At 38.3% G+C, this 26,970-nt stretch overlaps 1 protein-coding gene across 1 annotated transcript in view; it reads right to left on the bottom strand.

Moving 5' to 3' along the window:
• Positions 1-26,970, bottom strand: part of LONRF1 (LON peptidase N-terminal domain and ring finger 1) — a gene marked incomplete at its 5' end in the record, with an annotated part of 33,486 nt that extends 6,516 nt beyond the window's left edge. Inside the window, 8 exons of the mRNA XM_029950153.1 lie at positions 1,072-1,193; positions 4,178-4,292; positions 5,508-5,604; positions 5,700-5,940; positions 6,434-6,583; positions 16,912-17,034; positions 18,370-18,488; positions 26,511-26,970. Of these exons, the coding sequence (XP_029806013.1) occupies positions 1,072-1,193; positions 4,178-4,292; positions 5,508-5,604; positions 5,700-5,940; positions 6,434-6,583; positions 16,912-17,034; positions 18,370-18,488; positions 26,511-26,970 (1,427 nt within the window). The remainder of the gene's footprint in view (positions 1-1,071; positions 1,194-4,177; positions 4,293-5,507; positions 5,605-5,699; positions 5,941-6,433; positions 6,584-16,911; positions 17,035-18,369; positions 18,489-26,510) is intronic.

The following is a 26,970-nucleotide window of genomic DNA, read 5'->3' as shown; positions in this document are numbered from 1 at the left end:
CAAGCAGCAGGCTCGGCCCCGCTCATGTTACCACTTCACCTGCTGGAAGTCCGACTGCAGCCACTGTAGTTAGGATTTCAAAAGCTTATCTGCAGCTTTCTTGTAACCAGCTTTTGGCAGTGTTGATCAAGAAAGTTCATGATCCTCCTATCAGAACATTTTCTATCATAAAATCACAATGAAATACCAGTTCCATGGAAGACAAATCAGTACCCATTTAGAGAGAATAGATAGCATTCTTCTATTAAAGGCCAGTGGCCCAAAGTTCGCAAATACAATTTTTTCTTAAGAAAACATAACTTTTTGCTTCTATTATTTTCCAAAATACGTTATGTAAAAACAGCATGTAAAATTTGCAGTTCTGTTTCAAGTGAAAGAAAGAGAGTTAAGAAATTAAACACCCAGGAAAGAAATCTAAAGAGACTCGAGCAAGAGGGAAAGACAGGAAGGGAAAAGAACGTAGGAAGAAAGCATCCAGAGCAACAAGACCAGGTCCAACCTCCCCAGCCCCAAATGGCCCTTACATGCTCGCTCTTAGTAGCGGTCTGTCCCATGTTGTCCCTAAATTACCTCTTGACGCTAACTTAATCTGCTACCAGTCAATCTTCACAATTTGAGACCTTGGCCCCTAAGTCACTCCTACCAATTTCAGTCTCAGGCCTCAAAGTCCCACCCACTTCCCAACCTCTCATTGGCTAAAGCCAGCTGCCAATCCAGGCCATTTATCTTCAATCTTTCCGCTAACCCTGCCCAGTACATGAGGGTTCAGTTCCCAATTCCACTGCCTGAGGTCCTGTAGGAAATCCCTCCTCCACTGAAATTACCACTGCAGTGCAAAGAGCTGAGTCAACAACCCCCAGTGGGACATCTGGAAGTTACAAAATAAACGTTTAAAAACTTCTGTCTGTAGAGGAGAGGGAACCTGACCAATAGTTGTTGAAAACACGCCTTGGGCTAGACTGGGTTGAACTCGAGACGGCATCCAGCTTGCTGTGGGAAGGTCGCTCCTTACTGTGTTAAAGGCTGGTGGCTGGGAGCTTGATCACATTAACTTTATGAGAAGAAACTTACTGTGACAGCTCAGCAGTTTCTTCATCATATATTTGCTTTCTCTCAGACAGCTCATCAGGCAGATACTTCACTATCAATTCTTCCAACAGCTGTGTCACACAGTACCTCCTATCTGCTAGATACTAAAAGACAGTATTATTTTACACTCCAGTACTTCTCCTACAGCAGAAAACAGGCAAAACAGTTGAACTGAATATAGTAAAGCCTTTATTACATATTTATACCGTCGGTTCTGAATTAATGTGTGAGGGAGAACATTATAAGCGATGATGCCACCCAGGTCGGCCTGTGCAGGCTTTGCCCCAAAGCACTGAAGACCGGTGGTTGTGGGGTAGACAATGCACCACACAGAAGTCCCTCGTCCGGCTACAACCTCGAATCCTTTCTGGGCAGCAGGCCGCCCTGCCCCATACCAAAGGCCACTTTCTGACAGCTCGTGGGTACTTCAGACTAGCATTTTAACTGAGAAAAAAAATAAGCTAAGGGATAAAAAAAATACACTTGCCTTATGGAGGAAAAGCGAAACTAACCTTTTTTTTTTTTTTTGTCCCAATTTCGGTGGCAGAGTCTCCAGATTTTTCCTTAGTTTTCCTTCCACTGTCACCTACTGTCACTCAGACCCTTATCAAGAAGTTGCTTTTCCTACACAATCCACCCCCCAATTCTCTCTAAAATGGCACATCCGTACCAGTCCCTTCACACTCTGGAAAACAGCCACTCATGCATGTCTGTGTCATTCTCTATTACAACTGCTAAAGGCCAGCCCCTTCCATCCAGCCTGGGAGAAGCCTGCAAAGTCCAGCTCCAACTTTACCTTTTTCTTGAAGTCTGCCTTAATTATTGTTGTCTCCCGAGAACCCCATTTTTACTGCCTTTATCATATAAAAGACAGATACCACACGCTGCGCTACATTCCGTGGACAAAAAGGACATTGTATTTCTGTAGGTAAATTAAAAACTGCAGAAGGCTGGGACCAGAGTCAGAGTGTGGGCACAGAACTTTGGAACAAGAAAATGAGCAATATAAATTTAATAAAATTAGGGAGGAACGATTGTTGGGAGACAATCACAAGATAAAGAGAAGCCATACTTTTAATCTGTGGTTATTCTTCATTATCCGACAAGGAACGGAGGAGGATATGGGAGAGGCTGGGAAACAGGTAATAGTAGTGGTTTTCAAACTGTAGCAGGAATCGGGCTTGTTACAATGAGGATGGCTGATCCCCACCCCAGAGTTGCAGCTTTCGTGGCTCTGGAGCAGGGTCTGAGAATCTGTATTTCTAACCAGTTCTTGGGTAATACCGATGCTACTGGTCAGGGGAACACATTCTGAAAACCATTGGGCTATAGATTGTATATAATAATATATAGTACTCGTGCATTAATTTTGTGAAATAGGAATCTAAATTTGTACAGTATTTCTGGGGGAACAAGGGAACCCAGCAATTCGTTTTAAGAGTTTTATAAATACATGGTTTTTGATCAGTAATTCACCTTCCAGAAATTTATCCCAAGGAGGTAGAGTCAAGGACGCAAATCATGGTATATAAAAAGAGAACAAAACGACTTATATACCCGACAAAAGGGAAATGTTAAAGTATGCTGCTATAAAAACAATCTTTAAAATATATTCAAATGAAAGAAGAACCAAAGAAAATGACAAGAAAAGCATAAAACTATAGAGTATATCAATTTGGCTCTTTAAATTTATATGTAGAGTTTATCTATTATACAGGGTATCTTTAGGACACAGAATAAAGTTATTTCCAAACAGTATGTTGGTTGTGTTTTTAAATAATATAGTTTTTTCCTTCAAACTCCAGATATTAAGGTGAGAGAGCTCTAAATTTAAAGCCACATATCTAATTGTTACTCTATAATAGGCTTTTTTTTTTTTCAGATTATCTAAAAACGTTGGAAACACAGAAGACAACATGATTAGAGTACTTCACCTGAAAACACGAAGTATAGTGGCAGAACTGTAACTAACAAACTCTTTAACAACAAGTTTGTCTTAGGTTTTTGGACTTTGTGAAAATTCTGTATATGGTTTTCTGTTTTACATAGTGGCTTGTTAGGGAAGACTCATATCATGTATTTAATGCACATATACTATTACATATGCTAGTATATCTGTACAGAGCTGTTTGGAATTAACTATGTACATTCAAACGCAAAGTGGCTTATCACATCCTTTTTTATCCATATTTGGAAGACTTTTTTTTTTCTTTAAGCAGTCCTGTCACCCCCCCCATACCCCCCAAGAGATAGGACCACTCTCCTGATCAATACTATGGCTGTATTTGGGACCTAGAATTATAATACTTGGGCCCCACCTTATGGGGTGAGGTCACCCAAGCAGGAATGGGAAAATGCTGTCTTCCCATTGGTTACAAAAGATGTGCACTGAGATCCAGCTATATCCCTAATCCAGGTTATTAGCAGCATTGATGGCTGACCTTACAAGGGGTACAGGAAGCTGGGCCTCTCTCTCTCTCTCCCCGGTCCAGTATACCATATTCTAGAGCTGTGCTGCCCAAAGGGTAGCCACCAGTCACATGTGCCTTAAGTGAAAATTAAAAATTTAAATACAGTTCTTCAGTCACAGTAGCCATATTTCAAATGCCTAACTGCCCCATGTAGCTAGTGGCTACCATGCTGGACAACACAGTTACAGAGAATTTCCATCAATGCAAAAAATTCTATTGGACAGAGTTGTTCCACAGGTTAAGGAGGCAGGACTACGGCTGAAATCTAGGATATTATTGATGGTGGATGGCAGGTGGATTTCCTAATACTGTCATTAATTAAAATGGAACCAATTCTAGACCAGGTATTTGACCAAGTCCCACTGTGTTAAAAAAAAAAAAAAAAAATGAAGTACATGGGGCTTGCCCTCCCGGATGGGCCCCTTCCCCATGCTCTTCAAACTCACATTTCTCCAGCACTAGTATGTGGGTAATGAAAGGTTACTCTTCTTGGTCACTTAGCATACATAATGTAATTTATTCTGAACATTAGATAATCACTCTATTTCTATGGGATGAAAACAAATCAGTGTTGCCAAGCTTAAGATCAATAAGCAGATAAATACACAAATGCTTACCTCTTTCAAACTTTCTTTGCAGAGAGGACAATACGGTGTATGATCTAAACAGCGCTCAAGGCAATTCTTACAGAAGGAGTGTCCACAAGGGGTTGTTACTGGCTCAAAAAACAACCTGAAATCAACCAAAATACATGTTAGTTTTCACATTAAACTATCCACTGGAGAAAGTGAACAAATAATGGGAACCAGAAGACCAATCTCTATTTAAGGAGGAAGAAGGAGGGTCTAAGAGACAGGAGAGGAAGAGGCACATACAATTATCCCCTCCTGAAACTTTTAAAAGTTCTCCATCAACAGGGGTACCCTGCCAAGGGGCGAAAGCTATCCTAATGAATGGAACAGTCCACATGGGACTACTAAGGATTTGAAACCTGGCTGGTCCAAACTGAGAAGTGCGATAAATGTAAAATACCCAGTCTCAGAGACTATGTGCAAAATAAATAACATAAAATATATAATAATGCTTAGTTTTGGAGTAGATTATTTCTTAAAAAGCCTATAAAAGCCTTACCATATAAAATTCCTTAAATAACCCGCTAAACTTTACAGTTGAATTGTAAAGAAATATTAGGCTTAATACCATTAAGTAGTGAACAATATAGAAAATAGTAATTTTACCTACATTATAATTATTTCCTGAAACATGATACTTCTGAATTTCCTAGAAGTATTGTTAGGTACTTGAGAAATCAGCTGGTCTAATGCCCTCACCTCACAGATGGGTGAAGCAGTCTAGGCTCAGAGGTAAGACACCTGCCGAGAACACAGCTAGTTCTCACCAGCCTGATGTGGCCAGCACCAGGTCTCCTGAGTCACCTGGACTCCACCACAACTCAAGTAAATGGAACCTGTCTTTCAAAACTATTAGTCTGCTACAAATACAAGCATTCTACATAATGGAAATCTTCATCCAGCTTTACTTAAAAAAGGACTTTATAGTTAAAATATAAAAAGACAGAATCCTATACATACAACACGTTAGAATGTTTACCCAAACCTAAAACCATGAATGTATCTAAGTTTCAATAATATGTATAACTTCTATAGTACTTTATAATTTCCTAGACAGTCCTTAATATGTAAGTCATTAGATTCTTACAACACATGCAATATAGGTTATGGAAATGCCCACTTTCTAAGTAATGAAAACCCAAATACTGTTCAGAGACTGCTTGCCCAATGTGTGAAAGGTAAGTGTAGAACTAAAATTCCTATCTTTTGATCCAGTGTTCTACTCTAATCATAGGCAATGTAAAGTGACAGATGTACTCTGTATTTTATTTGGTAATATAAAATATTTATCATTTATAAAATTTTGTACACTTACCTCATGCAGAGAGAACACTCAAAATCTGAGACATCTATTAATTCTTCTGGGATGTCACCATAAGTTAATGAAAATGTACAGACTTCATTGCGAGTTTCTATTAAAACAAAGAGGACTATCATCTTTAGGAAAAAGTTTAAGGCCATTAGAAATAAATAAATGTGTTCTAAATGAGCATAGTGACATTTTTACCTCCTTGTTTTTTAAGCTTATTTCTCCCATCTTCGTCTACAATCACATCCTGGTCCAAAAGAGACAACTTTCTTTTCAGCAGAGCACCTTTTTCTTGAACAGAGAGTAGAGGTTCTGAGGACACTCTTTTTAAACAGTCCTCTCTGGCAGGCATTTCTGTTGAATTGATAGCCTGTGCTGACCACGCGCGGTTTAAGCTTCCTTTGATAAGCTCTGAAGTGACCGCTGGTAGTTCTTCATTCTACAGAAGTACAATAAACCAGGGAAACTATATTTCTGTACTATATTGCTCTCACCACAAACCACCTGAAATGAAATTCCACTGTCTCACAGTGTTCATTTTACTATTTACATGCACCACCTTTTAATTCTAAAACCCTGATAAATAAATCCTTTTATCAGTAATTATAATATAGCCCTAGCCATCAAGCTGTCGTGTTGTAACAAGGCTGATGCGGTTATGCTAATATGATTGTTCTAACCCTGAGGAAGCTAAAATAAATACCACATTCTACATATCCCACAAGACCAGAAGTTTTCTGATACTCAGGTGACCTAAAATTGTGATTAACGAACACATGATTTTACATAAGTTTAGGCTAAAATAAAATCCTACAAAATCCAATTCAGACAATGCTTAATAGATTCTATTTCTTGAAACCCAGAGACTGAAAGTCTTAACCTGTAAAGAAACAGATGCACTCCACCCATGAAAATCTTTTCCTCGCCCTTACCTGCTGTGGGCTAAGCTCCGTGGCAGAGTGAGACTCATCCATTACTAAAGGAAAACCAAAAGGTTTGTTTTTAATACATGGCAGTGAACTCCAGGAAGAGTCCTTTAGGCCTTCTTTTAAGTTTTCAGGTGACAATAAATCACACAAAATCTGTAAGAGAAATATAAGTAGTGGGAAATGTATGATTAGGGATAATTTAACAAAGTTACTAAGAAATTTTAGAAAATTCACAGCAGACATTGTTTTAATGAGCAGAGGAAGAAGAGATTAAACAATAAACAGAAATGCCAATCATTCGAAAGTCTCGTAAAACCAAGGTGTGCCTAAAGGGGGTCAGATCATGTCAAATAATTCAAAAGACAGGTACTGGAGAGGCAGATGACTATAGCCTGAGAAGGTACCCAATATTTAAACTGACTTTTTAATGTCGGGTTTTAAAGAGATTTTTAAGTTTACTTATTTTTGAGAGAGGGAGAGAGAGTGTGTGAGTATGGGAGGGTCAGAGAGAGAGAATCCCAACCAGGCTCCACACTGTCAGAGCAGAGCCCAACACAGGGCTCACGAACCATGAGATCACGACCTGAGCCAAAACCGACACTTAACTGACTGAGCCACTCAGGTGCCCCATAAAAAGAAGAAATCTCAAGGGTCGTAGAAAATATTTACCTCTGAATATTAGTGAGTCCTATCCTATCAAAACGGTTCATAGTTCACCCCAAAGTACACTTTAAGGCTGGACTTACAGTATTTACACGAACTAATTACAAAATTCTTAAAATTTCATGTATTTATGCTGAATTCAGCTTCTCACAGCCACAATGGCCCACATCTTGGGTAGGAGCACCATATGGCAGCTGTCCTATCAGAATTTCTGGGTGCTTCTATCAGGAATACATCTAAACTAAAAACAACAACAACAAAAAAAACCCATGGTAGGTTAAGCTAGGGAAGAACCTGGCTAGAAGGAAATGAATTGGACTCAAATGATTTTTATTGTCAAATTTACCTTATTAAATGAATAGCAGAGCATTTCTTAAAGTCTAAATGTGGAGGTTTAGTTTTTCTGTTGTCTCTCTCAAACTCACTAAAATCAGATTATTCATGAATCATTACTACAATGTAAATAAAAAGATATAATCAATATACATAAAAGTGCTTGTCTGGTAGGAGTGCCAGGAATATCCCTTTTAATGAACAATATTCCCTTTAAAATTTGTATGGTTTTACATTTATCCTGGTTTAAAAAAAATGCATTAAACCACACCTACCCTAGAACCCAGCAATTCCAGTAGGTATTTACCAAAGAGATATAAAAACTTATGTCCACAAAACGACTTGTACAAGAATGTTGATTCATAGCAGCAGGTGGTAACATTCCAAATGAAAATCACCATTAACAGTGACTACCATTGATTGTAGTGTGTTCCTACCATGGAATGCTTAGTGAACAAGAAAAATATTGCTGGATAGATCTCAAGGCATGATCTGCAAAAGAAACCCAGAGACAAAAGAGCACACACTGTGTGGTTCCACTGGTGTGAAGTTCTAGAACAGGCAAAACTACTCTGGTAATAAAAATCTAAACAGCAGCTGTCTGTGGGAGCAGCGAGATAGGATTTGCTGAAAGGGGATGACTGAACTTTCTAGCATGATGACAATATTTTACATCATGCTGTTACGTGGATGTAGAATTTCTTAAAACTCACTGGACTGTAAAATCCATGCATTTCATAGGTAAATGATACCACAATTTACAAAATGTGTACTAGGAGAAAAACATTTCAAAGTATCACTTGCTTTGCATTTACCTGACCTTATTAAACAAATATTTACAGAAACATAAGGCTATCTAGTAGTATAGAAAATGCAAAATTGTAAGCCCTTAAAAAGGTCTGCAATGTCTCCAGGGAGATATCACTAACAAATATAAAACAGTCAGAAAACACATAAGAGTAAACAAGTTTTTGTTAAATCAATGGGCTAGAAGGTATATGCAGACAAACCTAATAGAAGATATACTGAGGTTAGCTATATGCATGAGGCATCAGGAGCCTGAGAAAATTTTCAAAACTCTCATACTTCACAGTGCACAAAAATCTCACTGAGTGTTTGTAAAACTATGCCTGAATTCCAGAGATTCTAATTCCAAAGGTCTGTGGTGAACATGTGTTTATGCTTACCATGCACCTAAGGTGATTCTAAATAAAGCCACAATGTAAAAAACACTATAAAGGTGATAAATAATATGGCATGTTTTGAGGATATTGAGGAGTACATCATGACTGGACACAGCAACTGTAATAGGGTAGATTTTCTAAAACAATTTTTCAAAGATGCTAGTCTTCCCAGATACTCTATAAATAACTTTGACAAAAGCTGAATGCTTCTGTCATGTTAATACAGCAAAAACTGGGAGAACTTCTGAACAAACCTGTTTAACTTGGTTTAACCCAAAGTTCCCTAAAGTCATTTAATCAAAGAACCACTTCCCTTTTTTCTTTTAATTAACACCTACTACACCCCACAAAGCAAACCCTGGAAAGTGACATACGGACTAGTGAAAAAATTAAGGAAGAACAAATGGGGCTATAATACAGGCAACCATGGAAAATAAGCAAAACTTAGACTGGAAATTAAAAGAAAAAAGCAGGTCAATAAAAATTCCTGAACAGGGATCCCAAAGTGAGAAAACAAAGAGTAGGAAAACTTATTTGCAGAAATAATGGCTCCCCAACCTGGGGAAGAAACAAAATTTCCAGATTCAGGAAGCAAAGACTTCTAAATAAGATGAACCCAAAGAGGTCCACACCAAGATACATTATAACTCAAATGGAAAAATTTAGAATCCTAAAAGCAGCAAAAGAAAAAATCTATTACAGGAAAGGGAAACCCCATATGGCCATCAACAGATTTATCACCAGAACCTTCGCAGGCCAGAAGGAAAATGGCATGACCTATTCAAAGTGCTGAAAGAAAGAAATTTCCATCCAAGAGTTCTCTACCTAGCAAGATTATCATTCAGAATTTTAAAAAAATTAGCAGTGTTCTAGATAAGCAAAGGCTAATGGAATTCATTACCACTAAACTGACCCTACAAGACATGTTAAAGGGACTTCTTTGAACAGAAAAGTGGTACTAATTAATAACAAGAAAACATATCAAAGGAAAATTTTCAGTGGGAAACAAATATATAAAGGTGAATAGAGCAATCACTTATAAATCAAGTATGAAGGTTAAAAGACAGGGAAAAAAAAACGCTAAAACTATAAGAATTGGTTAAGAGATATCTAAAAGAAAGAAATGTATATGGGGACACCAAAAATATAAAAGGTGAAGGGGGAGAAAAAATGTATAGTTTCGGAATGTGTTCAAATTTAAGTTGCCATCAACTCAAAATAGACCTTTACAAAGTAAGTTATATGCAAGCCTTACAGTGACCACACAAACTGACAGTAAATATGCAAAAGGAGAAAAGAATCTAAACAGAACACTGAAGAAAGCCATCAAACCATAAGGGAGGAAAGAGAAGGGAGAGGAATGATGAAACAGGCAAAAAATAATTAACAAAATGGCAATAAGCACATACCTATGAATATTTAAGTGAAAACAGAGTATACATTCTAATTGACAAAGGGTGGCTAAACAAATAAAAAACCAAGATCCATCTATATGCTGCCTACGAGACACCCACTTCAAGGATACACACACTGTGAAAGTGAAAGGATAGATGTTCCAAGCAAATGAAAATGAAAAGAAAGCTACACGCTATACTCATAGCAGACAAGAGACTTTAAACTGAATATTGTATAAATAGAGAAGGGCATTACATAATGACAAACAAGATTCAATAAGGAGGGGCGCCTGGGTGGCTCAGTAGGTTAAGTGTCCGACTTTGGCTCAGGTCATGACCTCATGGTTTGTGGGTTCGAGCCCCACGTCAGGCTCTGTGCTGACCGCTAGCTCAGAGCCTGGAACCTGTCTTCAGATCCTGTGACTCCTTCTCTCTCTGACCCTCCCTGCTCATGCTGTGTCTCTCTCTCAAAAATAAATAAAAACATTAAAAAAATTTTTTTAAGATTCAACAAGGAAACACTACATTTGTAAACATATATATATGCCACATAGGAGCACCAAGATAAGCAGCAAATAAAATGGACCTAAAGGGAGAAACTGACAGTAATATATTATATAATATCATATAATAATATATAATATGATATAATATAATGAAGGACTTTAACACCCCATTTACATCAATGGATAGATTCATCCTGATAGAAAAGTTGATCTTAAATGACACATTAGACCAGATGGACTTAACAGATATATACAGAACACTGCATCCAAAAGCAATAGAATACGCATTCTTTTCAAGAGCACATGAAACATTCTGCAGAATAGATCATGTTAGGCCACAAAACAAATCCAAACTCAAGAATACTGAAATCATATCAAGCATCTTCTCAAACCACAACGGTATTAAACTAGCCATTACAAGGTACAAGGTGGGGGGAAACAATTAAAAAAACCCAAAATGTGGAAATTAAACATCATGCTACTAAACAACAAATTACTCAATAAAGAAATCAAAGGGTAAATAAAAAAAAATAGCTAGAGACAAATGAAAACAAAAATGGTATGTATTGAAATCTTTGGGATGCAGCAAAAGATGTTCTAAGAGGTTATACATCAAGAAACAAGAAAAATCCCAAATAAACAATCTAATTTCATATCTAAAGAAGCTAAAAAAAAAAAGGAACAAAGCCCAAAGTCACAGAAGAAAGGAAATAATAAAGACCATAGCAGAAATAAATGAAACAGAGATGAAAAGAGGGAAGATCAAAATATTAAGAGCTGGTTCTTATAGCATATAAATAAGATGTACAAACGTTCAGTTAGACTAACCTGGAAAAAAAAAAAAGAGGGCTCTTGACTTAGAAATAGAAAATTTGGACAGACCAATTCCTAGCAATAAAATTAAATCAGTAGGAGTGCCTGGGGTGCTAAGTTGGTGAAGTGTCATGATCTCATGGTTTCTGAGTTAAAGTCCCACATCTATCAGTGCAGATCCTGTTTGGAATTTTCTCTTTCTCTGCCCCTTCCCTGCTTGTGCACATTCTCTCTCTCAAAACTAATAAATAAACTTTAAATAAAAACCCCCCAACAAACAAAAGTCCAAGAGCAAGTGGCTCCATAGAGGAAATCTAACCAAATATTTAAATAAGAGTTCATGTCTATTATCAAACTATTCCAAAAAATCAAAAGGAAGGAAAGATTCCAAATTAATTCTACGAGGTCAACATCATTCTGACACCAAAACCAGATGAATACAAAAAAAGAAAACTATAGGCAAATATCTCTGACTACAGATGCAAAAATCCTCAATAAAATATTAGCAAACAGAATCCAACAGCACATTTAAAAAAAAAAATCATTCATCACAATCATGTGGAATTTATTCCTGGGATACAAAGATGGTTCAATATTCACAACAACCAATGTGATACATCGAAAAGGATAAAAACCATATAATCATTTCAATAGAGGCAATAAAAACATTTGACAAGATATAACATCCATTCATGATAAAAACCCTCAAAAAAGTAGTTTTAGAGGCAACATACCTCAACATAATAAAGGCCACATATGAAACCACAGCTAACATCATACTCAACAGTGAAAAATTGAGAGCTTTTCCCTTAAGGTCAGGAACAAGGCAAGGATATCCACTCTCAACACTTTTATTTGACATAGTATTAGAATTCCTAGCCACACAATCAGACAAGAAAAAACAATAAGCAGCATCCAAATTGGTAAGGAAGAAATAAAACCTTCACTATTTGCAGATGACATGATACTCTATATAGAAAACCCTAGAGACTCCACCAAAAAACTACGAGAACAGATAAATGAATTCAGTACAGTTGTAGGATACGAAATCAATGTGCAGAAATCTGTTGCACTTCTATACATTAACAATGAAGTAGCAAAAAGAAATCAAGAAAACAATCCCATTTACAAATAACTTACTGATAATTGATCTTATTAAAATAATAAGATACAAGGAATAAACCTAACCAAAGAGGTGAAAGGTCTACACTCTTTGGTATGAAGAAAGGTCTATACTCTTTGGATGAAAGAAACTGAAGACAACACAAACAAATGGAAAGACATTCCATGATCATAGACTAGAAGAACAAGTATTGTCTAAGTGTCTGTCTACTCAAAGCAATCTACAGATTTTTAATACAATCTTCATCAAAATACCAACAGCATTTTTCACAGGACTGGGACAAACAATTCTAAAATTTGTATGGACCCACAAAAGACCTCGAATAGCCAAAGCAATTTGGAAAACAAAAAGCAAGCTAGAGGAACCATAATTCCAGACTTCAAGTTCTAGCATGAAGCTGTAGTAATCAAAGCAGTATGGTACCGGCACAAAAACAGACAACAGATTAATGGAGCCCAACAGAATACTCAGAAATAAATGTATGATTATTTGGTCAATTAATTTTCAACAAAGCAGGAAAGACTATCCAAAGGAAAAAAGATAGTCTCTTCAACAAATGGTGCTGGGAAAACTGGACAGCTACGTGAAAAAGATGAAACTGAACCACTTTCTTACACCATACACAAAAATAAACTCCAAATAGATTAAAGACCTAAATGTGAGACTTGAAGCCATAAAAATCTTAGAAGACAGCACAGGCAATAATATCTTTGACACTGGTCACAGCAACATTTTTCTAGATATATATCCTGAGGTAAGGGAAACAAAAGCAAAAATAAACTACATCAAAATAAGAAGCTTCTACACAGCAAAGGCAGGCATCAACAAAACAAAACAAGACAACCTCCTGAATGGGAGAAGATATTTGCAAATAACATCTCCAATAAGGGGTTAATATCCAAAACATATAAAGAACTTCTACACTTCTTTAGAAGCAATCCAATTAAAAGCGGGCAGGTTCATGAATAGACATTTTTACAAAGACAACATACACACAGCCAACAGACACATGAAAAGATGCTCAACATCACTCATCTTCAGGGAAATGCAAATCAAAACCACAATCAGATATTGCCTCACACCTGTCAAATGGCTAAAATCAAAAACACAAAAAAAACCAGGTGTTGGCAAGGATGTGGAGAAAAAAGAACCCTTAGCCGGTGCAGCTGCTGTGCAAACTTTGTGGAAATCACACAAAGAATTAACATATGATCTAATAAATTCCACTACTGTGTATTTACTCAAAATGAAAAAAGTAATTCAAAAAGATATATGCACCCTGTGTTTACTGCATTATTCACAATAGCCACACTATGGAAACAACAGATGAATGGATAAAGATATATATAAATATAGAGAGAGAGATAATGGATATATATATATATATCTATAATGGAATATCACTTGGCCATAAAAAAGAATGAAATCTTGACATTTGGAACAACATGGATCTAGAGGTTATAATGTTAAATAAGTCAAAGACCAATACCATATGATTTCACTCATACGTGGAATTTAAGAAACAAACAAGTGAAGAAAAAAGAAACAAAAAACAGATTCTTAAATACAGAGAACTGGTGACTGCCAGAGGGGTGGGGTGGGAGTGAAATAAAGAGGTTAAGAAAACATGATCATGATGAACACTGAGTAATGTACAGACTGTTAAATCACTATAGTGTACACATGAAACTAATATAACTGTATGTCAGTTATACTAAAATAAGAAATAGTAAAAAAAAAATCTGTCAAACCCCCAAAAAAGAGGGCTCAGATAAACAAAATGAGAAATAAAATGTTACAAATGGCACCACCAAATTACAAAGGGTCATAAGACACTACTACAATTATATGCCAATAAATTGGACAACCTGAAAGAAATGAATAAATTCATAGAAGTATACACTCCTCCAAGACTGAACATGAAGAAACAGAAAATTTGACTAGACCAATTACTAGTGAGAAGATTGAATCAATAATCAAAAACCTCACAACAAACAAAAGTCCAGGACCAGATGGCTTATTTGTGAATTCTATCAAACATTCAAAGAAGATTTAATACTTATCCTTCTCAACTCTTCCAAAAAATTGAAGAAAGAACAATTCCAAAATAATTTTATGATGCCAGCAAGCCGACAAGAACACCACAGAAAAAGAAAATTACAGGTCATTATCAGGGACTAACATTAATGCAAAAATCCTTAACAAAATATTATTTAACTGATTTCAACAATACAGTAAAAGTTTCATGTGTAATGACCAAATGGGATTTATTCCAGGTTTGCCACAACAGTTAAAGGACCATGATTGGTTCATCAATCCAATGAACATGATACACCACATTAACAAAACACAGGATAAAAATCATATGATAATCTCAATAGATAAGGATTTGCAAAAGTTAACATCCATGTATGATGAAAACTATTAACAAGGTAGATACAGAGAGATGCACTTTAACATAAAGAGGCCACATATGCCATGTATGACAATCAAATGCTCAATGGCAAAAAACAGAGCGTTTCCTCTCTGATCAGGAATAAGATAAGGATGCCCATTCTCACCACTTGAACGTAGCACTAGCTCAAACTATTAGGCTTGAAAAAGCTATTAGGGAAGAAAAAAAATAAAAATCATCCAATTTGGAAAGAAATAAAGTGTCACTATTTGTAGATGACATTGTACAACACACACAAAAAAACTCCAAAAAAATAAGCTCTTAATAAAAGAATTAATAAAAGAACTCAGTAGGGGCACCTGAGTGGCTCAGTCAGTTAAGAGTCTGACTTTGGTTCAGGTCATGATCTCATGGTCTGTGAGTTTGAGCCCCACGTTGGGCTCTGTGCTGGTGGCTCAGAGCCTGGAACCTGCTTCAGATTCTGTGTCTCTTGCTCTCGTGCTCTCTGCCCCTCCCCCACTCACACTCTCTCTCAAAAATAAACATTAAAAATATTAAATTAAAAAAAAGAATTCAGTAAATTGGCAACATACAAAACCAACATAAATTTGTGACATTTCTATGTTAATAAGGATTTATAAGAGAAATTAAGAAAATAATCCAATTTACAACTGCATCAAAAATATTGAGGAATAAATTTAACCAAGAAGGTGAAAGATCTGTACAATGAAAACTTTAAGACCCTGATGAAAAAAATAAAGACACAAATAAATGGAAAAATATACCATCTCATGGATTGTAAGAATAAATATTGTTAAAATATACATATTCCCCAAAGCAATTTAAACAAAAAGGCAACCTATTGATTGGCAGATTTTTGTAAATCATACATCTGATAAGGGATTAATATAAAGAACTCCTACAACTCAACAAAAAAAACCTAATTAGAAAATGCGCAGAGGATCTGAATAGACATTTTTCCAAAGACATACAGATGGCCAACAGGAACATAAAAAGGTGCCCAATATCACTAATCAGGAAAATACAAATCAAAACCACAATGAGGTATCCTCTCACAATGGTTAGAATGGCTATTATCAAAAACACAAGAAATAACAAGTGTTAGAGAAGATGTGAGGAAAAGTGAACACTGTACTCTGCTGGTGGTGAAGCCACTATGGAAAACACTTAAGAGATTCCTCAAGTTAAGAACAGAACTACCACATCATGCAGCTGTTCTACTTCTAGGTATGTATCTTTAGAACGCAAACACACTGATTTGAAAAGATGTGCATTCCTATGTTCATTGCAGCATTATTTACAATAGCTGAGAAATGTAAATAACCTAAATGCCCATCAATAGATGAATGATAAAGATGTGATGTATATATAGGCAATAGACTACCAATTAGCCACAAAAAAAAAAAATGATGCCTTGCCATTTGTGGTAAGTGAAATAAGTTAGATGGAGAAAGACAAACATTGTATGACTTCACTCAAATGTGGAATCTTTAAAACAAAACAAAACAAAAAAGCTATACATGAACAAACAAAACAAAACAAAAACAAATTCACAGATACGGAAAACAGACTGGTGCTTACCAGAGAGGAAGGGGTTTGGGAGAAATGGGGAAAGGGGGCGCTGCATGGTGATGGATGGTAAACAGACTTTCAGTGGTGATCTCTCTGTAGTGTATACTGATGTTGGATTACAATGTTGTACACTGAAACATATAGTTATATACACATCTTGCTTCAACTAAAAAAATTTCTGAGCGAGAATATAATGACAACAATATTTAAGGATGGTTAGTTTGGCTGCAATCAAACAATTAAAAAACATCTAAATTTAAGCAAAAATAGCACTTTTAAAAATCTGTGAATGAAATGTTTTGATTTCAGTAAAAACTCAATAGACTAAGTATACTAACCTTAAAACCACTTGTCAAACTGCTACTAAATTTGACTCATGGACTCCTTATGTTTTTTCCCAAGTTTTCAAAAAAGCATTTTTAAAAAGACCCATGTCTTAGAGACGCCTCGAACTATTATAGTTGGTAAGCCGGTTACCTTTTCTACTTCTAGCTTTGCAGGTGCAAAATCTTCATCAAGGGCCAAGCACTGAAGAAACAGCTGTAAGGCATCACCTAAAAACCCAGCATCACGGAGTACTTTCCCTTTCCTGAAGTAGACCTTCAATGAAAGCATACATACACAACTTTTACTGATAGAATTATTTCTTAGAAATCCACATCAAGGGGAAAAAAAAAATGGTCACTTGGAAATGTGTATTTTGAAACTCTGAATGACTCTGAGAGCCCAAAGCATTTCAAAGGTATATTTATGCACTTCTGGAAAAATGACTTCAAAACCAAATTTCTAATTATGTCACTTCAGTAATAAATCCAGAGGATTCTCTTTTTTTTTTCAGTATTTTATTTTATTTATTTATTTTTTAAATAGTGTATTGTCAAATTGGTTTCCATACAACACCCAGTGCTCTTACCCACAAGTGCCCTCCTCCATCACCACATTTCCCCTTCTCCCCCTTCAACCCTCAGTTCGTTTTCAGTATTCAATAGTCTCTCAAGTTTTGCATCCCTCTCTCTCCCCAACTCTCTTTCCCTCTTCCCCTCCCCCTGGTCCTCCGTTAGGTTTCTCCTGTTTTCCTGTTAGACCTATGAGTGCAAACATATGGTATCTGTCCTTCTCTGCCTGACTTATTTCGCTTAGCATGACACCCTCAAGGTCCATCCACTTTGCTACAAATGGCCATATTTCATTCTTTCTCATTACAAAGTTGTCCATACAGATTATTTTCCTTCTTAATATATATTTGCCTTGTACTAACCAGTCATGCCATCATGTGATTTTGTATCATTTTCCTTAGTTATTTATAATTTTTAGAGCATCTTTACTATATTGTCCTCAAAAGCACGGTTTTGAATGGGGAAGAAATCATATAAAATAGCAACATCTAGCTTACAGAATGTATATGAGACATGAACTGATTTGCCTTGGCAATTTGATAAAAAGGCAAATTAGTAAACTGATTACCTATGATGTACTTGCCTCAAGCCTTTTTCAAAATCATATGGGCAAGGCAACCTCCCTTGTTTGCATTACTGGATTAAATCACTGCCTACTTTGGTCCTCATCATTATGCCTCTCTTTCCAGCCTGAAGGACCTCTTCGCGGTCCATCAATAAACTTCATCAATTTTCAGTTTGGCACCATCTTTATAACGTGACCAGATTGATTTCTCAGAGGAAATTCTATATACTAAAACCTCTTATTTTTAATCTGTGCCTTGAATTCAGGCTGTTCTTTAATTAGGAAATAGAGGTTTCTTATAATTAAAAAAAAATCGTTAGCCATCTACTCAAAATATTAACCCTAGATTTCTAGATATCTATATATTTAAAGAGTCAACCAATCTATTCTGCTAAAACTTACAACCATAACTGAATGCATGCTCCCTACAGGTAAAATTTTTACATGTATGCAAATGTCAAATAGTAACTTTACCTCAGGCCAATTTGGCAGTTCCAAGAGAACTGCATTTAAATCTTCTATGGCTGCTTTAAACTCTTGTAGACCAGCATATGATTCCGCTCGGTAAATTTTGAGAGTCACATCGCTGGGCTCTGAAACACATATTTTATAAAGGTTTACTTTAAAAATATTACTGTATAATCAACAAAATACATACTAGATTAAGAACTTAGTGGTTCCAGACAATAACTACCAAACTGCAATACAACCCACTTACGTGTTGATTTCTGTCTAGAAGTTTTATAAAATTACTGTAAGTAGATAATTTTAGCACAGGAAATAACGGTTTTAACGTACTGGAAATATTTTAAAGGGCACTGTCTGAGATGTTTAAAGATTTATCTTTAAGTGATAAATCTTAGGATAAATCTTAATTTTTTATACCTTAAATTCTAAGTCCTCACTTATAAACAACCATATATGCAACTATTGCACACTGAAAAAAGACGGTCTTGGGCTCAAACTAGTAACAGAGAGTGACCAAGGCTCAAACTCATGAGGGTATACAATGGTCCTGATTCTGGAGGAAATGGGGTGATAATTTAAGAGGTCAAAATTTTAATTCCTGTCATTAGCAAAAATGGTATTGGATCATCCCCAAACAGATTTAATTTCAAGTGTTTCTGAAGAAAAAAAGCTTTGTTGATAATTTCACTACCATCCTCTATATCTTGACCTGAAAAAACAAATTAGTATTCAATGGCATTCAGAATTTTGGTTAGCTGGTTCACTTCTGATACTATAATCAATTACTGTAGGTACATAGATTCTAAAACTGAAGTCTGAACAGAAACTAATTTTCAGCACATCTAGACAAAATTTGAAGCCTTCAAAAATGTATGCTTATGAAGTAAAGCATTCATCATGAAAAGGGCATAAAGAGCCATAATGCCTCATTAAAAAGGAAAAAAAAAACACTAATAAAACTCCTCAATAGCTCCCTGGTTTACTCTAGTTTTTATTCTTATTTTTTTTAATGTTTATTTATTTTCGAAAGACAAGAGTGTGAGCAGGGGAAGCGCAGAGAGAGAAGGAAACACAGAATCCAAAGCAGGCTCCAGGCTCCGAGCTGTCAGCACAAAGCCCGACGCGGAGCTCGAACTCACAAACCATGAGATCATGACCTGAGCTGAAGTCGGCTGCTTATTCGACTGAACCACTCAGACACCCTACTCTAGTTTCTAAATGATTGCTTTCCTACAGGTAAGTCTCAACAATGAGATTGGCCTTTTTCAGCTGATGCTTAAGCATTAGAACTAAGTATCTGAAGAAAATATTTCATGCTTCCTAAATAAAAAAGACTTGTCTAGAATATTTTGTCATTTGTTTCTTAAAGTAATATAATTGGAAATCATTATCTCTAACAAAAGCACATGGAAAGTGAAAGCTCAATATGATTCATCAATCAAGAATGAAGAGTCCTGGCACAAAGCTTGACCCTGTAGGTGTTCAAAAGATTTTATTTTATCCCTATTTTATCCCTTGAAGAGCTTACAATCTAATTCTAAATGTTTATTTTATTGTGAAATAGGACCATATAATCCTCACTTGACAAACACAACTGGAGTTCAGAAAACTGAGAGCAGTGTGTGCCAAAATAGTCCAAGGAGTCGTCAATGAAAAAGCATCAAAAACCCTGAGCTGTAAAGGACTGCTCACCCAGAGCTGGGTGCTTCCAACAGCCTCCTTGAGACCCCCTTCTCTGCTCCAGCACCTCAGAGAGGGAGTTCACTGCCGCAAATCCCTGACGTTGCCAGCTTCATATCCTGTATTTCTCCAATCTGTCCCGGGTCTTTTTTAACCTTCCTGCTAACAGCCTTTGTTAAGGGTCCAGACCCACATCTCTACGATGTCTGCAATTGCTTGCTAACTGCTCTCACCGCCTCCATCCAGTCTGACCCCACCATATCCTCACCATCCACGAGATCAGATGGGTGCTCAGTACAACATACTAATTGGTACACACCCAGCATCTGCCCATCCCTCCAGCCTTACTTCCTACATTGTCAACCTCCCACTTTAGCCTCCAGTAATATCTGAGCTCACCCTGCCCCACATGTGCCACTATTTCATGCCTCCTTCCTTTGCTCACACAGGTCCCTCCTTGTCACAGCTTCAGTGCCGCCCCATGGCCCAGGGAATGGTTTCTCATCCGGTACCACTCTGCTCAGCAGTCTCTTCTCAAGATGCTCTCTTCTGAGCCTGCCTTCACTCAGCACATCGCAAGGATCAGAGCAGCAGCTCTGAAGTCACACTGCCTGGGTTCAACTCCCGGCTCCTCCACTTATTCACTGTGACTGGGGCAAACTGCCAACACCTCCGTACTGTTTCCTTGGCTATAAAATTGAGGATTTTCTTTTTAAATATTAATTTGTATTTCAGAAACACCACTCAGTGCATACTATTCTAAATGACTTATAGCCTTCAGAACAATCCTATGTGGGTTTAGCATTATCCACATTTTCGGAGATAAGGAAACTAAGCACAGAATTTAAGTGACTTGCCCACGATAAAAAAAAAAAAAAAAACAAAAAAACCCTAGGAAGTGGTGGAATCATGATTCTGTCTCCGGCCTTCTGGCTCCAGGGTTCTTGCCTTCACTGCTATGCAAATAACAGTATTTACCTCACAGGGCTACTTCTGTGTAAGTTAATGTATGCAAAACACAACAGGGCTTGGGGCTTGGTGCATTGTTAAGTGCTGGCTGTTAAGATTTTGTTCCTTCACTCTGTGTGCACTGCATTAATTTTAAAATCTATTTTTGAGCTCCCTCCATTATTTCCTGTCTTTGTGTTCTCAAATCCTGGCTTTGCAAAATGTTTGCTGAACAATGGAAAATTCATTAAAATCTGTCCCCTTATGCTCCTTAATTCATGCTCCTATTTTCTCTTAGACCTAGTAATATCGTGAGTCATCAGGCAAATTAAAAAAATGAAATAAAATTCTGCTGCACATCTGAGGAATTTCATAGGCTGAGGAGTGTTCCCCAGAGTTCCAATTCGTCATCTTTGTTCTACTCCTTATCAGTACATGGTTAGTAATGGATCTATAGTTTGTTTCGTTAGTTCATCTTCAAGAAAGTTATTTTCAGATTATAAAAGTTACAAAAAATTTCCCCACCACAACGAAATAACTAGTACTGGCAGAAACATACCTTTCTCCTGTGTGTGTAGATTACATTTGTCATTTTATAGTTTTATGTAATCTACCATATATAGTTTATAACCTGCTTTTTTGTCAATATCATTAAATTCACATGATTTTTAATGGTTGCAAAGTATTCTATCATGCTCACAATTTAAAAATGTCCAACTCAGCATTTACTTCCAGTGTTTGCTAACATAAAAAGTACTATAATGAACATCTATCTGTATGCTTTTCCATTATCTGCTTATTTCCTTAGTCACGGTCTCCAAAGTTGAATGGTTGTGTGGAAAATTATATATGCAAAGTTTTCAATACACTCTGCTAACCTTCCTTTTATAAAAAGTTATTTCACATTCCCACAAGCTATGTATTTTTTTCTTAGAAAAATACAAAAAAGTTATTGTAATGTACGTAAACTGCAGTATGTTTGACCTTTACAATATATATATATTGGCTATTTAGATTGTGTATGCATAAGAATAAACATTCCATGTTCACAATCTTTTAACTTGTTCTTCTGAGTGTCTTTTTCTTAGATTTCTATCTTGAGCTATCTCAACAATTCTAGCAGCTAACCAAATGCCAAACTTCTTTGCTTCCATTACTTTTTCAAGTTCAGTATGGTAGAGCTTCGTCATCATAAACGAAAAGCTGCCAATTGATGAGTTATTAGTGAGTGAGTAATAAAGTCCAGGAACAGCTGGCATACTTAAGATCATAACCATTGGATTCAGAACATTTGGGTTGAGATCCACTTTGGAAGGTCTCACTCTTTAAACCTCAGTCTCCTCCCCTATACAATGCTGGTGATACTTCTGGTATCAGGCTTTGCACAAAGCGCGGAGCCCAAGGGAGCCGACCCAGGGCTGGATCCCACAACCCCGGGATCATGACCTGAGCTGAACAAGAGTTTGATGTTCAACCAACTGACCCACCCAGGGGCCACGATATGCTAATTTTTTAAATCAGTTTTAGTCTTAGAAGCAATACCCACATAGCTGGTGCTTCTGCTTTTCGGTTCCAACTTGGTTATTTACTAGCCTCAAGAAAGTTACGAAAGTCTTGGGGCGCTCACCTTCAGTCTGAACTGGCCATGCTAAAGCTGCTCCCTAAGTCACATGATCTTTCGTAAGGATCAGTTAAGATGATGGGAATGAAAATATTCTGTGACCTATGAAACACCACATAAATGTCCAAATGTTTACTGTTTCAAGTGTCTTACAGAGTAAGGTAGGACACCCAGAAGTTTGCTGATAAAATAAATTGAAATCTCTTCACATTAACCTAGTTAGGATATCAAACACCTTTATATTTTCTTTAAATGTATTCAGTACATACCTATAACCTGACTAGACTTTTTATAACGAAAGCCTTACAGTATCTGTATTTTATTGATGTATGCTAAAAATGTTACTAATTCACATATACAGGCTAGAATCAAGATTTACCCCTCACTCTGGTAATCTTATTTATGCGGTAGAGAGAAAAGAACAGGGCTTGACATCACAAAGTTAAGATTTTAATTTTAACCAAATCACCTTCCAGATGTATTTTAAAAAGATTTTCGTTGCTGTTTACTAGGCACGTATTCTCCCAACAGCCCCAGGCGGCTGTGACTTCGGGTATCTATCTTTCAGACACCATTCTCACTTTTCAGATAAGGAAACCAAAACAGAAAGGGTAGACGACAGGCCCAAGGTCAGACAGTAAGTGGAAGGCTGCCCAGGGAGTCAACTAGCTTTAACCAGGAGGCCACACTGCACCTCCACTTCTAGCTGCCTCAGTTTCCTTCTGAGGATTCTTTGTGAAGATCAAATGACATAAAAAAAATTTTTAATGCTTGATAAAAGGCAAGAACTACATAATTAATATTAAAGACAAAAATTTACCAGTATTTTAAAAACTATTCTTCCCCTTATGACCTTTATTTTTTTCTTTTAATCAGTTCAAACTGTAAATTATACAGTCTTTCGTTTTCTTTTGGGTGAGAGGGGTGTAAACAAGGAAGAGGCAAACCAGTGTACAAATTCATAAAACATAAAAGGAAAAGAACATAGCAAAGTGGGATCACTTCAATAAGCTCTTATGTATAAAGATTCAATGTAGAAAAAACTTTTACATAATATTCCTGAATACTAAAGAGACAGAAAGTTATGAAACACCTGAAAGTTAATACCAAAAGATCAATAGCTTAAATGTTACCTAAATATATTTCAATTCAACAGAAACTTATGTAATCTCAATGGGAAACTTTTGATTTTGGCAAAGGTTTTCAGGCTTGCTTTTCTTGTCAATAGGGATAAATCTGGATGGCTATGGACTAACTGAAGACTGGATGATCTTTTTCCAGTTAATATTTAGTTCTTTCATTATAAGAATTCTATGAAGTTATTATAGTGGTCTTTTTCTCATTATCAACAATAATGAAAAGTATCTGTCATTAGTAACCACAGAACTGTACAATTATATAAACACATTTCAAATGCCTATCTAGCAAACTAGCTGACTCTGAAAAACTTAAAGCCGAACAGATTTATAACTTTATAAACATTTTTATTTACCCCCATGAATTGCTAAACACTTGATATCTATACTTGACCAACTACAATTTGTTAGCTCTAAGGTTTTTTCCTCCCCAATTTGCACTAAAAATTTAAGGGATGAAAAAAGTTTTCTTCATTAGTAACATTCAGACACATTTTTCAGTATGGAATTCATGGCTTTTGAAAAACCTCAGAGAATGAGGGAAAAAGAAGCTAATGAGGCGAAAGTCAAAAGACATGAGTTCTAGCTCTACAAAATTAAAATTTAAGTAGCTAAACCGGCAGAATTCCCGTGGGCAGTCCATACAAATTGAAAGAAAAAGAAAATACATCTGAGGGTTTTTTGTTGTTGTTTTTTAAAAAAAAAATCCTCAATCCATGGCCCAGAATCTTCCTTAATTAAAAGATTACTGATTAGAGAACATTAAGCCAGATCTTAATTAGTAAATGCGCTCACTGTTCTGTAGATTAGGGCCCAAATTTTTATGAAGTGCCTAATTTAAGAGGTCAAGTCAGTAATTAATACTGTATAGTGCTGTCACTAAATTTCATTCTTTATACTAGTGATTAAAAAAAACTTCTCTGGAAATTTCTATCAACCATTTTCACTGGGTGAGCGATAAAGGCAGAAGGGGCCGTGGGGCAACATTTAGGAGAAATGGAGAATATAATCTTGCTTCTAAAACAAGTTAGCTGTGGGACTTTGGACAAGTCATTTCACTGCCCTAGTTCTGCATCATTTTTTAAATGAGGCCCATGGTCTAGATGGTTTGTACTTCTTTACTCGTGCTCGGAGAGGCAGTGCATTAGATACAATATTAGAATTCTGTATTCCAAATACTGTAGTTCTCTATCCTTCTATCATTCTATTCCATTTTATAACTGCCTACACTTCCCATAAAGATCCTGAAAGACTATGAACAAGTGCCAAGTTTATACTTTGAACTCCAAAGGTATTAAATAACTCAACACAGTCACTAGTTCAAAATGACTAAGCACTTAGGATACAAGATCCGCAAAAAGATCTTTTCGATGACAGTTTATAAATTTACCTAATACCTAATACCAGTGTGTATTTTAGACATCTGTTTTCCCGAAGATTACTCCCTCCAGCATTATTTCACGCCAATAAAGACACTACTCTTGCAATATGCTTATTTAACACAAGGTTTAACAGTGACACTAGTGACATTTTGGGCCTGACAACTGTGCAGGAGGCTGTCCTGTGCACTGAAGGATGTAAGCAGCATCCCTGGCCTCTAGCCTCTGCCCACCAGATGGACCAGCACTACACCCACAAGGAGTGTCTCCAGTTATTAGCAGATACTGCTCTGGTTAATCTCCCCGCGGGGGGGCGGGGCGGGGGAGCGAGGTAAAATACCTCTGGTACACCCACTGCAAGCATTCTTCCTTTCACCTAGTGTCCCTGTCCTGGCAGTGTCCCTTTCGGCAGCCTAAAACCATCTTAAGAGCCCTAACCTAGGTGAGGAAGCCGAGGCTGCTCTGGGAGGCGAAGAAACAGACAAAAGATATGAAAGGCTTTCCCCTACAGCTCAATCAAGAGTAGAAAGGCAAACAAAAGCGTGTCAAAGAACTCGATCCGAGACTACCGCTTCATGTACACGGAGAACTAGGTGTGCCAGAAAAGTAAGCACACGTGTGTTTACGAAATAAGTAGGATTTGAAACAGGCAAACCATCAAAAGGAACCAAGGTTGCCGACGTTTTCAGGTAAGACCTGACATCCCGCGGCAGCTCCGACACCCGCCCCAAGCCCAGGGGCCGGCGGGGCCTCCCGAAGCTGGGTGCGGGCGCCGAGCTCCCGCCACGCCCACCGGACGTCACCCGTTACACAACCCCCCCCCCCGCTTATGCAATTCTGCCCTCCCGCGGCTTCAATTGCCCCAATGACTTTTGTGCGAGACGACGGTAAACGTTGCACGCCTATCCTCCGATGGAGAGATCCTCTCCCCACCCCGGCTATCGTGTGCCCGCAGCGGACCCGGCCCGGCCCGGCGACGCCGGCCAATTACCGGAAAGAGCGCGGCAGGAAGCGAGCGGCGGCTCGGGCTCGCCCAACTTCCACCCCATCCCGCGCTCCGGCGGCCTCCACCCGGCCCCGCGCTCCGCTCAGGACGCTCGCTCCAGACCGCAGGGCCGCGGCCGAGGGAACCCCGAGCCTGTGCGCCCCTCCCCGCGCCGCGTCACAGTCGCCTCCGAAGGCGATCCCCATTGTGACCGAAGCACCCCGGGGCGCCGCCCCTTCCCACACCCTCGAGGACCCCGAAACCCCACGCGCGGGAGTCAGGCAGCCTCGGGGAGACAGAGACGCCTCCCTGGGGCGCAGACGAGCTCTGGGGAGCCAGCCCGTCGGGGAAAGGAGGGTGGGGTCGCCCGGGCCCACGCCGCATCCCCGCGCGGTCACCTGCTCGCATCGCCTCGCAGGCGGCGGCCAGGGCCTCCCTGTAGCGCCCCTGGTGCAGCAGCTCCCCGAGCCGGCCGGCCGCTCGGGCTCGCTCCCGCTGGCCCGGGAACCACTTCTCGGCCAGGTGGTTGAGGACGACGCTGGTTCTGAAGCCCGAGGCGGCGATGGCGGCGGCCAGAGGCGGCGGCCGCGGGGTGGTGCCCTCAGCATCTGTGGCGGCGGCGGGCGGCAGCCGGTCCCGGCAGAGGCGGCAGCGGGCGCGGAGCTCTCTCCGCAGGCAGCGACGGCAGTAGCTGTGGCCGCAGGGCACTGTCACCGGCTCGCTCAGGAAGCCCCGGCAGCCCAGGCAGCTGAGCAGCCCGCCGGCGCCAGGGTCCGCGCTCGCTCCGAGGGTCGCGCTCCAGCCCAGCCCGTGGCGGAGCCGGTAGTTGAGCACCAGGCAGTCCACCAGGGTGCCGAG

The sequence above is a fragment of the Suricata suricatta genome, chromosome 1, assembly GCF_006229205.1.
Source record: "Suricata suricatta isolate VVHF042 chromosome 1, meerkat_22Aug2017_6uvM2_HiC, whole genome shotgun sequence".
Classification (NCBI taxonomy): Eukaryota; Metazoa; Chordata; class Mammalia; order Carnivora; family Herpestidae; genus Suricata; species Suricata suricatta.
This window is presented reverse-complemented; position numbering and strand designations above follow the sequence as displayed.